Raw genomic sequence first — 13,391 nt, 5'->3', positions numbered from 1 at the left:
ATAAACTAAATAATGTGATAATAAACGTTGTGTAAAAGAGTTAGAGACAGATATTAAGGAAAATGAGGGATTTAGACACTAATGAGGTTGTACAGGACTAGAAAGGGTTTTTGACAAGGTATGGGTGAGAGTAGCTATAGATTGAATTAAATGACAGTTACATTTTGTAGCAGTCTCTCAAGGAGAGTTGTCTGGGCATTGGTTAGGGGTTGAGTGACTTCCAGGGTATATCATTTTGTTTATTGTACTTTCTGAAAATATATTTTTTGTTAATTTCAGGGTCTACGTAGTACTGTTTTCTGTCTCTGATATTTTTTGTGTCATTCCCTCATTCATATGCTCTTTTTTAAACTATTAATACATCAAAACATCTAAAATTTTCCTTGTAATACAAATATTTGTAACGGGGTCTCTAGTCATAGCTTACTGTATCACTTTATGTAGTGATACTTGTACACTACATCACTGTATGTAGCAATGATTGTACACTATATCACTGCATGTAGCAATGATTGTACACTACATCACTGCATGTAGCAATACTTGTAAACTACACCACTGTATGAAGGAATGCTTGTACACTACATCACTGCATGCAGCAATACTTGTACACTACATGTACACCAGATGAATACATCTGATGTTTGCACACTATAACAATGTAAGTTACCATGCATATGAATTATATTTTATGTAACAATGTTTGTGCTTGTCTGTGATAATGATTGCTCATGTCATCATTTTATCTCACAATATTGGTATGCCATTGTGTGTGAGAAAGCTTGCAGACTGCATCATTTTATGTGGCAATGTATGTACATTACACCATTTTATGTGACAGTATGTGTACACTACACCATTTAATGAGACAATACTTGTACATGTTACCTTTTAATGAGACAGTGCTTATACACCACACCATTTTATGATAAAATGCTTGCACACTGCATCATTTTATGCGACAGTGCTTATACACCACACCATTTTATGATAAAGTGCTTGCACACTGCATCATTTTCTGCGACAGTGCTTATACACCACACCATTTTATGCGACAGTGCTTGTACACTACACCATTTTATTTGACAGTGCTTGCACACTGCATTGTTTTATGTGACAATGATTGTACACTACATCATTTTATGTAACAGTGCTTGCACACTGCATCATTTTATGTGACAGTGCTTGCACAATGCATCATTTTATGTGACAATGCTTGCACACTGCATCATTTTATGAGACAGTACTTATACAGTATACCATTTTAATGAGACAGCGCTTATACACTACACCATTTTATGTGACAGTACTTGCACAATGCATCATTTTATGTGACAATGCTTGCACACTGCATCATTTTATGAGACAGTACTTATACAGTATACCATTTTAATGAGACAGTGCTTATACACTACACCATTTTATGAGACAGTGCTTGCACATTGCATCATTTTATATAATGATGGTTTTAGACTACAATCACTGCATCATTTCATGCAGTGTTGTTTGCATGTCACTGCATGTGACGATGCTTATATTCTACATTGTTTTATGTAATGATGTTTGTATACTGTATCAGTTAAGTGTAGCACCTACTGCCCTCAAGGGATAAGCTACTTTTGTAGTTTGTTGGTGTTGAAGAATGCTATTCCCCTTTACACTCTTACTGAAATTAGTCTTCAAATGTTACTAATTACATGTTTATTGTTTAAACTGCTTTTTTTATTTTATTATTCTTAAACTGTTTCCATGATCATTTATTTGGTAGTTAGTATTCAGTACTTCTAGTATAAGAGACAGCATCAACAACAGTTTAGTTTCCCAAAACAAGTTTTCTTTCATGTACATCAATGCCAGGGTACTTCTATGGGCTAGGCTTGTAAAGGCTCCAGGGCCATTAGCCTAGTACACATCTATGAACCTGTTTACATAGTAGCTGCATCTCTGCTATTTTAGTGAGTGTCTGTAGATAGGCAGACAGAACTTTAAATTGTGTCATACCCTCATGGCCTTTAGTACTGTGCTTTTTTTTTTAGCAAAAAGATGTGTTCCCCTGCTAGAAAATAAAATAAGTTGTTCAAGTCATTGGAATACTGTTTTGGTCTTGGACACACTGGATTGGGATTCTTGTTTACCTGATATTAGTCAGTAAAATGGATTTACTATGTATATTAAATGTAAATTTGAACCTAGAGAGCAAAAGAGAAAAACAGACATAACTAAGAATGTGTCTATACTAATAGAACATCTCATTGCTTGTATGAAGTAAATTAAATTAGATTGCAAAATGTACACATTTATAACTTTACACACTTCTAATTCAGTGTGAAATTACAGGAAATAAACTTGATTTACTGTTTTTGTGTTGCAGGTCAAAGTGGTTTGGGGAAGTCCACGTTAGTGAACACACTTTTCAAGTCGAGGGTAAGCCGAAAATCATGTATACCAAACTATGAGGAAAAGATCTTCAAGACGGTGGAGCTGCAAACAATTAGTCACAGTAAGGTTCAGTGTTGTGATGTAATATTTGACACAGCATATCTGCATGGATGAATTACAAATGAATTCTGCTGCAGAAACACTGAATGTACATGTTGGCAGGAGTAATGACAGGAAGTTTTACAAAATTGGAGTTGCAATCCTATAACTTCTAGCCATATTGTGCTTGTGGTCCACATGAAGTTACGCTTTATTTTTCTTCATTTTTTTTTCAAAGTGAATGTGACTGCAGGAAAAAGATATGAGTGAAGGGAACAGTACAGTTAGGTGTGGTACACTAGAGCACCCTGGGAAATGTTCAATTCAAACCAGTATTTGAGAAGGCATTCCAGCTGGCAGCAGAAGGCTTTCTATGATGTGAAGTCTTTAACTGACCAACATCTGTAGTTATTCCTCTAAAGATGCATGTAACAAGAAGCTGCTCTGCATGAGATAGCAAAACAAATTGTTTTATTAACTATATTATATCTGCATGTCATAGTATGAAAAATGTCAAGTGTTTAAGATAACATGAATTTCTACAGAGAATTCCAAGGAAAGGCTTTTCACTGAATGTGCTACAGCCATTTAATGCTGTGACGCCAAAGGGGTTCATTTAACAAAACACTGGTGTTTTTTTGTTATCTCACATGGAGTTGTGCCTTATTTTGTTTCTTTAATAGACTAGTGTTATACAGAGTTGCATCTGATTTAGTTTATTTATTGATAGACTGGGTATGAATACTGGAGGTTTTGGAACTTTGTAGATTTGTACACCCTTGTGTCTGGAATGCAATAGCAGTTCTGCCATACTAATCATTGTGTATTACTTTGCCCTTGCTACGTATGATGCACTCTTTTTGTAAGTTTAGAATTAAGATGATTTTATTCTGTAATTTATTTTAGGAATTTTACCATTAGTTGTTAATCAGACCACTTAATGTCACTGCAATGTAGATGAATGGCTGTATGGTCATTCTTGTATATTTTTCATATCCATTCTTCTCTACCAGTGTACAAGCCCCTGTTTCGTAACACTTATATTACTTTCCATCTCCGATCTACTTTTCTTCCCCTGCAAGCCAACCCCTGAATAAATCCTTTCCCTCTATTTTTCAGACTTATCTATCTCCTACCTTCAAATACTGTGTATTACATCTTTCAGTCCTCTAAACTTTACAGAACACTCCTCCAGCTACCTCACCATGTTTTACTTAAGCCTCCTCTCCGTATTCCTTTCCAGTCATTCTTCTCTCTCTTCCTACAGTATCCCTGTACCACCTCCGTCTCTCTCTCCATCATGATCTTCCACTCTGTATCACCACCTTCATCATTACCCACTACCTGTTTTTTCTGACCATAATCAAATCTCTCCTCTACTCTCTCTCAAACTACAAATAGTGGGCCACCCTATTCCCCCACTTAACTCCAAACTCATTTCACATGACTCCTCTTCTAAAAGTAGTCTATTTCACCTGTATATATCTCAGCTACTACTACATTCACCCAGACCCACGGTCAAACGATACTCCATTACCATCTTCTAGTTACAGTGATACAAGACACACTAAATTCAAATTTCTCTCTATAAATGTACGTAGTATTTGTAACAAAGTCACTGAATTCCGTGCTTGGATTATCCAGTACTCCCCTGACATACTGGTTATTACAGAAACATGGCTTAAACTCCACATTAAAGACTCTGAATCCCTACACCCTGGTTTTAATATGCAAAGGACAGACCACCTCAATAAAAGGCTGGAGGAGTTGCTATAGTCAACCCATCACATTTTTCTCTTAACCACCCTACGCCCAGCTTCAATAATGCTGAACTAACTATCACCAACTTTAAGTTAAATAAATACAAAAATCTCTGCATTATTGCCCTCTACATTCCCCCTGGAAATAACCTGTCTACTCTTAAAAACATATTATCCTGGGTGTCATCGAACATCTCCCATGAAACTATTATCCTTGGAGATGTTAACATTGACTGGCTAAAACTGTCCACAAATTTCCCCACTAATTGCATCAATCTGTTTGGCTTTTCTGAATTAATACAGCACCCCCACCTTTGTCAACAAATCTAACCAAAGCAGCTCAGGCAAAGACTGGGTGTTAGTCTCCCACCCCAATAACTTCTGCAAAACTGCAACACTTCCTGATGCCCTTAGTGACCATCATCCCACCTGTACCACTATACTAGTCTCACAACCTCACAAAAGACATATTTATAAAACTATCCATGATTTAACAAACTTTAATCCACTCATATTTACCAATATTCTAAGCTGTATAAGTTGGCACTTTCATAAACGCCTACCCCTAGATGAAGTGGTTGACCAATTCAGCACCATACTCCTTGATACATTAAATAGTCTAACTCCCCCAGAAGAAAAAGAATCAAAAATAAATGTTCTCCTTGGCTATCAACTCACACCAAGTCTATCAGGTGTGACAGGGATAAAGCCTGGAAAACCTATCAGAAACACAACACCCCTACTGACCAGTTTCACTGTACAGAACTGCATAATCTAGTGAAAAAACTTCTAACCAAAGATAAAAAATCATATTACTAAAACCCCCAGCAAACCTCTATAGCCAACCCAAAGAAATTCTGGCAATCTAAACTAACTCAGCACCTCAGCCTTCTACCTCTAACACTGACACTTCCTCTGTATTCAATACCTACTTTATTGAAAGCATCTCTGCCATTATCAACAGCTTCACCTCTACTTCTACCACCAGCTCACCTCCTGTAACATACTCCCAATCTCCTTTCTCCCTTAAAACTGTTCCAACATCTCTTATTAAACAGCTGCTTAGTAACTGCTGCAAATGCCACAGCCTACACTGTGTCTATACTAATTAACATATCTATTACTGAAAACTGCATCTCATACCACTAGAAAAAGTTATCCCACTACATAACGGTGGAATTTCCACCAAAATAGCTAACTACAGGCCTATAGCTATATTGTCACCTGTATCCAACATTCTTGAAAAATGTGTCCACAAACAGTTCATTCACCATTTACTTGAAAACAGTCTTCTCTCTACTACCCAACATGGTTTCAGACCAACACACAGCATCTCCACAGTTCTCTTATCCTTCACTGAGTCAGTCAACAAAGCCCACAACAAGGGAAAATGTGTCCCGGCCCTATTCCTAGATCAGTTTAAAGCTTTTGATACTGTCTGTCGTCATTGACTCCTATCTCACCTCTCCTTCTGTGGCTGTACAGACACTACCTTCAAATGGTTCTACATTTATTTATCTGACAGCTATCAGTCCATCATGGGATTCTTCTCTGCCTCCCTACCTACCAGTCATCACTGGTGTTCCTCAGGGCTCCATCCTAGGCCCTCTCCTCTTCAACATATTTATTAACAACCTTTCATATGCATCTAAATATGCAACATTAGTCCAGTATGCAGAAGATTCTACCCTAATCTGTTCTTCTAACAATCTTACTCAACTACAAACGCTAACACAAGACATCTTTAATTCCATCAAAACCTGGCTTACCAATAACCACCTCCTGCTCAGTCCCAAGAAGACTAAATTCCTCTTATTCTTTCCTAAACAATATTCTCTTGACAAACTATCAAACTATTCTTCAAAATCTCATCATTAAACAATGCAGTAATAGATGTTCTTCATACCAAACTACTAGGTGTTACTATTGACGACAATCTCATACTTGACTTGCATGTAAATAATACTATCAAAGTAACCCATCAAAAACTTGGCTAGTTATATAGGGCTAAACAATTCCTAACAAACTCTACTAGAGCCAAACTTGCCACTACATACCTCTTACCTTCCCTTGTTTGTGCTTCACCTATTCTAACCAACCAAAGCACCTCCATGAAAACCAAACCTGACAAATATTCAACAAAGTACCAAAATTTGTCACTGCCCAACCTCACAAATCTCATCAGTGCCTGTCTTTTAAACAGCTTAACTGGCTTGAGCTTCCACAGCAACTACACATGAACCAGCTGCTTCTTACTCGCAAACTACTCTACAACCCCCTAGGTTCTCCGACCATCTCTTCCATCTTACACTACTATTTTTCTCATCTGGAGGTTCGATCTTCTGACAAACATCTTCCGTCTATCTATAAACCTCTGAGATATGGTGACCTCATACTCTTTTCTTACTGCATAGCCAAATCTTGGAATAACTTGCCACCTAACATCAGACAAATCCCTCACTATCAAAATTTTAAGTCCTTCCTTTAAGAGGATCTTTCCAAATCTTGGTTATGCTCATGTTCTTCACTTACCTAGCTTTCATCTCTTTGCCATTAATTTATTCTCCTACTCTTTTTTAATCTCCCGTTTTCCTTCTGTTCTCCTATTATTCATACAACCCCACAACCAGGAACTCTCTACCACCACATTTCTTTTCTCTCTCTGTCTCCAGTCCCCTCCTCTCCCCCTCCAATTAGTCTTTTCACTCTGTATTCTCCTCTCCTAGAATATAAAGTCATTATTTAAATGTCTTTATTTGTATCTATGTATTTTTTTACTATTTGTAAAATCCCACATCCAAATGTTGAATTTTGTAATCTATATAAGTTTTTGCACATGTAGTTTTTTGCACTGTTTAATGTCTTTTATCTAATGATGTATGTTTTTTACGGTTTGTAAAGTACTTGTATCCAACTTTATGTTTTTCCTAATCTGTAGGTATTTTTTTCTTCCTTCTCACTGTTTAATGTCTTATATTTTTGCATTCTTCTTTGTCATTCTTTGTGTGGAGTTTTTCTCCCCAGGCCTCCACTGAAAATGAGTATTTATACCCAGTTGGACTTTCTTAGTTACCAAATATCAAATAAATAAAGTTCTTCAAAACTCAGCAACCTTGGATTTGGTTATACTAACTGAGTAATAAATAATGGAGAGTAGGGGTGCACCCCCCCCCCCATTATTTACCTCCATTCTCTGCTCTTCTTAAAATCTTTGTAAGCCTTTCTGGTTCTGCTCCTACAATAACTTTCTGTGCCTCACGTAGAAGCAACAGAATGACAGTCTGACTTTTTTGTACATATGTATGCATGACATTTATGACATATTATGTAAATGTACACCTGCTCCTTAAATAGGGAAAATGTGATATACAAGTATTTGTCAAAGTTTTGTAAAGTAATACTATGCTAAAACTCAATGGGTTGCAGCTGTAGTAGTTCACTGTGGATAAGTCTACCATCCCAGTTAAACAGAAATAAGTCAATTAACAAGTAAATAGTTCAGAGAGTGATCGCGTTGTCAACTTTAGGGCCGTGGTCAATAATATCCTCAAGCAGGTTTACTAAGTTGATTGCATTTTAGGAAACCAAATCCCTAGATTTTGGATGCAGCAAGGCTTTTCCTTGTAAAGATATATATATATATATATATATATATATATATATAGATATATATATATATATATATAGATATATATATATATATATATATATATACATATATATATATATACATATATATATATATATATATATATATATATATGTATATGAATTTACTGGAACCACATTGGCCTCCTACAGTCCCTTGTCTATAATATAACATCACTGTAAGAAGTAGCCAAATGTGTACTAGCATTGATCTCTGCTGTGTGAAGATGTCACATCCTACCAGGTAACAGTAGAACAACTGAGAAACTGATGTGAACAGAATTGAATTCGTAAGGATTATTGAAATAAAACATGATTTATGCTACCAAATACATTTTAAAAAGTTAAGAAAGACTTGGCATGATTTTTTTTATGTGAAGAAAATGTCTAAAAAGTTAGTAGTGCTAGTTCTACTTCATGGATTGGAAAGGATTTTATTGTCTGTTAGGTATTATATGAGCTGGCCAGCCATCAGCGCATGTTCAAGTAAATTTGACAGTGGTGATAATATTATTATGGGTGAAGCTATTGAAGGACAAGATAGACTTCTTCTATGCAGTGGAACTTCTGTGTTCATATTCAAAATAGCAAGAAGTCTAAGATACTTTGCTGGAAGGTAACTGGCTGTAAATAAATGTCTGTGGAGGGGTTGATAGTTGAGAGACATATCTGTGGACTCCAAAATGGTACTGTGTGGGAAGGTGAGTTAATTAAGGAAACAGAAAGGCAAGAAAAGAGTGGCAATATCTGAAGACTTCAGTCTGCCTGAAACAGATTGGGGAATGTCAGCATCAAGGGTAAAGTGAGAAGATGACATAGTGGAGGTAGGTAGGAGGAGAAAAGTGACTCTGATCAGTTTAGATGTTTAAGAAGCATTTTACAGAGATGAATCAGGATAGTTTAAACAGGTGTTTAAAGTTTGGAATCTCTTAGAACTTTACAAGGTTAAATTTTTGGCCTACCAGGGCTAAAATATACTGGGGGGTTGCATCCTTCAGATTGACTAGAGGGATGAGGCAGGGGTGCCTGATACCCCTGCTATTTTCTCTCTATCTAAAGCCATTTGTGGTATATGTCGGGAAATCCTCCCTAACTCAAAGGTATGGAATTACGGAGACAGAACTGATTATTTCTCTATATGCTCATGATGGTGTAAAATATCTAACTTGTTCATAACAGGATTTGACAACATCGTTCCAGGAAATCTTGATATTTTATAGATTTGTGGGGTATAAAATGAATCAGGGCAAGACTAGGACAGTATCAGTTAACAATACTTCAAGAAAGGTGTTTTAAGTTTTCATATTTGTTGGAGTAAAACATGCATTAAGTATTTAGGAGTATGGTCTGTCCCCTCTCTGATGGCTTCAGTAAGGGAATCTCATAAGGGGGCATTATTCCACTTAAAATTAGATTGTAAAGAGGCAGAAAATAATACCAGAAACTGAATCATCAGGTTCTCAGGTTCAAGCAATTAATTGTTTTTTGGTTTCTCTCTGGTTACATATTTTCTAGAATTTTCTAACAAAGCCACCTGAAGCAAGCCTTTATGAAAGAAGATAAAAACATAATTATAGATCTAATTTAGAATGTTGTTAAGCTTTGTATGTTATGAATTAGCTAGAGAGAGAGAGAGGGAACTTGGCATGTCCGAGCCAGTGCTTACTATGAGGTGCACAGTATGAGTTGATGCAGTTCAAGCTGTTATACCTTTTTCAAGAAAGGATGTACAGTACAAACTGAATGTTCTTGTTTTTCCCAATGAGGCAAAAATCAACAAGATCTGAGTCAGCCATCTTGTTGGTGCAGTCTGAGGAAAGGTAAGTAAACCCATATTTTTTGAAACAGCCAATTTGTATGAAGGTTTAACTGCATTAGCAAGGAAATTTTAATATTTTCAGTCATAATATGGAGTTTCATTTGGGACTAGCAGACGTATTATTTAAAGTAGGAAACGATTTTCAGATTAGGAGAGTAAAGCCCATAACATCAGTGGGAAATAAAAATTGAGCCTGTATACAAGAAAACTGGACTAACAGATTGCACAAAGGAATACAACTGACAATATGACAATCAGTGTGTTCTCTAACCAGATATAGGTAGAGAAATTTAACATTTTCATTTGGGTGTATTTGCACTGATGCTTTTATATACCTTTCCAGTTACAATATTTTTCTGCAGGAGAGTGATGCCCATTAGAGGATTAACAATAACAATGCCATAGGCATGTGGGAGCATATATTTTGGAACTGTGTAGAGTTGGGGCAATTCATGAGAAAGTTACAGGAACTGGAAAGTAGGTTATTCTGCTGGACACTCAAAATAAGTATGATAGTGTTTCTGCCAGGGAAAGATGACAGGGCAAGACTGATAAAAAATGAGTAAAAACATTTTGTTTATATCAGTGGTTGAACACGTGGTGACCAGAAAGTGGAAAAGTAAGATTTATCTAGACATTTACAAATTTATGATTGCACGGACAAGTTTGCTACAAAAAGCAGGGAAAGAGATAGCTGAAAGAAGTCAGTTTTCATATCTGGGCAAAGGCTCCCCTGCTTAATGCTAACAGATCCCTTAGCTTTGAGCACTGAGGTAGAGACTGAGAGACAAGAGGGAGGGATGTGTAGGCAAGGCTGATATAAAGGAAACACATTTAAATGTTCTCTGTAATTCTGTATGAAGAACAGAACACAAAACATATGTTAGAACATACAGGTGCTATTGAATTAGAAAGTTTGGATTTTTCTGAGTCTTGTATATGAAATGTGATTAATTGTAAAAAAATTTGTTTAGTTAGAATCCATATAGTTGGAACTGTTGATGTAAGATGTTTTAGTAAAGTGTTCACTAATAACTAAAAAAAAGTGTGTGTGCATGCATGTGTGCGTGCATGCATGTGTGTGTGTGTGTGTGTGTGTGTGTGTGTGTGTGTGTGTGTGTGTGTGTGTGTGTGGGTGTGTATATGTGTGTGCATGAATGCCTGCTTGCACACACACAAACACGCACACACACGTGTGTGTTTGTGGGTCTATGTCACTCTGTGGCTGCAGCCCTTCTAGTTATAGGTTATATCCTTTATCCAATCCTCGTATTTCTGTCTTAATTTAATTCTGTCATACGACCCAGTAACAACCCCCCCCCTCCATTGGCCAAAAATCACTGTAGATTAAGTGCCAGCTAGACTGCATCCAAATTATGGCTAACTTGTACCCACTCTCTCTGATGGGTTTGAATTCTCAAGAGTTCTTAGTTGAAGTACTACAATCCTTGCCCTTCTTCAGGCAGACCCCTTTCACTCAGATTTTGACACACTTCTGCAGTGGGTAAACTGGTATTAATCTCTCACTCCAAACTCTCCAGCTAGCTCCTACCAAGACTGTAGCTGATTGCCAAATCTAGGTCACATGGAGCAGAGTCAGGAGTAAAACCTGTAGGCTGCAGAGCCAGCCACTCTGTTCCTTTATTGCCATCAGTGTGTTTGCATGAATGTAGTGATAACAGGACTAAGTCAGTAATTAGCAGTCAACCGATGAATCACTATTAACTCACAAATGTTGTACTAAGTGAAGGCATACCACTTATTCTGCAGACACTGACAAGGCAAAGGCTTTGAAAATTAGGAACATCTAGCTAAAAAATCTGGACATCTAATTAGAATACCATTTGAATACCAAGTAGCACATAACTCTACCCAGTTCCAGTAGACATATTTGATGCTACTTAGAAACACATTGAAAACAGAGTGATAAAAGTGATGGAAAATGGAAGCATGTTGTCAGAAACAGTGTAAAATCTGTATACTTTAATGAATTGTGTTGCAAAATAGTGTTGTACATAGCATTTTATTTTTGCTTCAGAAAAAGGGACTTGTAGGATATGTCCACTTCTTTAAATGATTGTTTTTACTAGTAGGTTGGTCATATAGTATGGCTTTTATGTGCTAATCAGCTTCAAAACTCGCATGTGATGAGAGTGATTCAGAAAATTGTATGAAGGGGTAAATCAAGCCTGAAAATAGGAACATTCCTCCACAAAAGGGAAAGTTGAGAGGTCTGAGTGGAGGTATGCAGGACTTAGGTCATAGAGTTCATTTCTGCAAGGTGCACCTTCAATGTGAGGTGTTAGTTGCAGTTCTAAGCTGATATATGTGCATTCATGTGGTTTAAGCCAGGGCAGGATAAAACACTAGTAGCTAAACTAGTTTGATAAAACAGTAGCAGCTAAATAAACTTTGATAACTTGGAGTCAAGTTCAAGATACTAAGTAAAAGTGTAACTGACCAAGGTTTCCAAACAGACATGACCCAGTGGATATCTGATTTCCTGAATGTTGTTGAGACCATTCACTGAGAGATAACTAAACAGATAAAAGGTAACGTTTATAATACATTAAAGTCAAGCGAGTAGGTTAATAGGTAGTGCTAAATTTTGCAGGAATAGCTGCAGGGAGAGCAGAGGTCAGATGAAAAAGTGCCAGGACTAGACAATAACTCATAGAGAGCTCCGAGCCGTTAACAGTTTACAGCTTCTCCCATCACTGGGAAGATGAATTACAGCTGAATCTATCAGTCAAGGTCCTGGGATAACTGAAGAGTAATATATTATACTAATAATTTGTGGTTTGGTTCAGCGGTGGAATGTTGAATTAATTCCAGTAATTATGATTTAAGGGTGGATTGCTAAGATGATGTCTGTGCTAGGTGGGAAGCCAGTCTGCAGTGATTTAAGTAATACCATCCTACAGGTAATATAATTATATGAAATAGTAGTAATACTCAGCTGTATTATTAACTGCAAACACAACTTTAGTTTTTGTTAGAGTACCACCATGTCTTAAAATCTCTTTACTTTTATTCATTTGTACATTGAAAATTAGATTGACTGCATTGTAACTTCCAGATTTGTTATATTTTCTTCATGTTAAACTAATTTGGTTTTATGTCTTAATCTTCCTACCATTTCTGTACATAGCAGAGCTTTTCACTTCAGTCCTCCCCTGAAAAATGTTATGTCCAAGTTTTATAAAAATGAAAATAAAACAAATATATGAATTTATATTATTCATTTTAATAGCATCATTGATACTAAACCTTATGGCTAACTGCCATTATGGGACATTTTAAACCTAGCCAATTATCTCATGTGAGAATCAAACCCTGCACCTTGTGTTTTTAAAGCAAGCACCTTTACCAGTATACCAACTAACTTGTTAAACCTAATAAAATGTCATCCATCTACTGAAGTTACCAAGGTATATGAAATAGCAGATAATCAATCATCCAGCCTATTTGCTAAATTAGCAGTTAGAGAGCAGCAGAGTTTCATTAAGAAGTGTTTCAGGCAGACTCCATACAGATGTATGATGCAGTTATTCAGTTAATAAAAGCGTAGATTTTAAGTGTGTACATATTAAATCAGTTTTTCAGATCAGTAACAGTATTTTTGTGTATGTTTATCCATTGAAATGCATAGTTTGATAATGAACACATTTCAGTTGATATGGCAA

The 13,391-nt window shown here is 36.4% G+C and overlaps 1 protein-coding gene across 4 annotated transcripts in view; it reads left to right on the top strand.

The window, feature by feature from the left end:
• The window catches only part of LOC122816479 (neuronal-specific septin-3-like), a 1,898,421-nt gene that overhangs the window by 1,632,291 nt on the left and 252,739 nt on the right, over positions 1–13,391 (top strand). For all 4 annotated transcript variants that reach the window (XM_044089300.1, XM_044089301.1, XM_044089302.1 and 1 more), the window contains one exon: positions 2,372–2,500. In XM_044089300.1, the coding sequence (XP_043945235.1) occupies positions 2,372–2,500 (129 nt within the window). The remainder of the gene's footprint in view (positions 1–2,371; positions 2,501–13,391) is intronic.

This window comes from Protopterus annectens, chromosome 12.part0 (assembly GCF_019279795.1).
Source record: "Protopterus annectens isolate FY-2018-M chromosome 12.part0, PAN1.0, whole genome shotgun sequence".
Classification (NCBI taxonomy): Eukaryota; Metazoa; Chordata; order Ceratodontiformes; family Protopteridae; genus Protopterus; species Protopterus annectens.
This window is presented reverse-complemented; position numbering and strand designations above follow the sequence as displayed.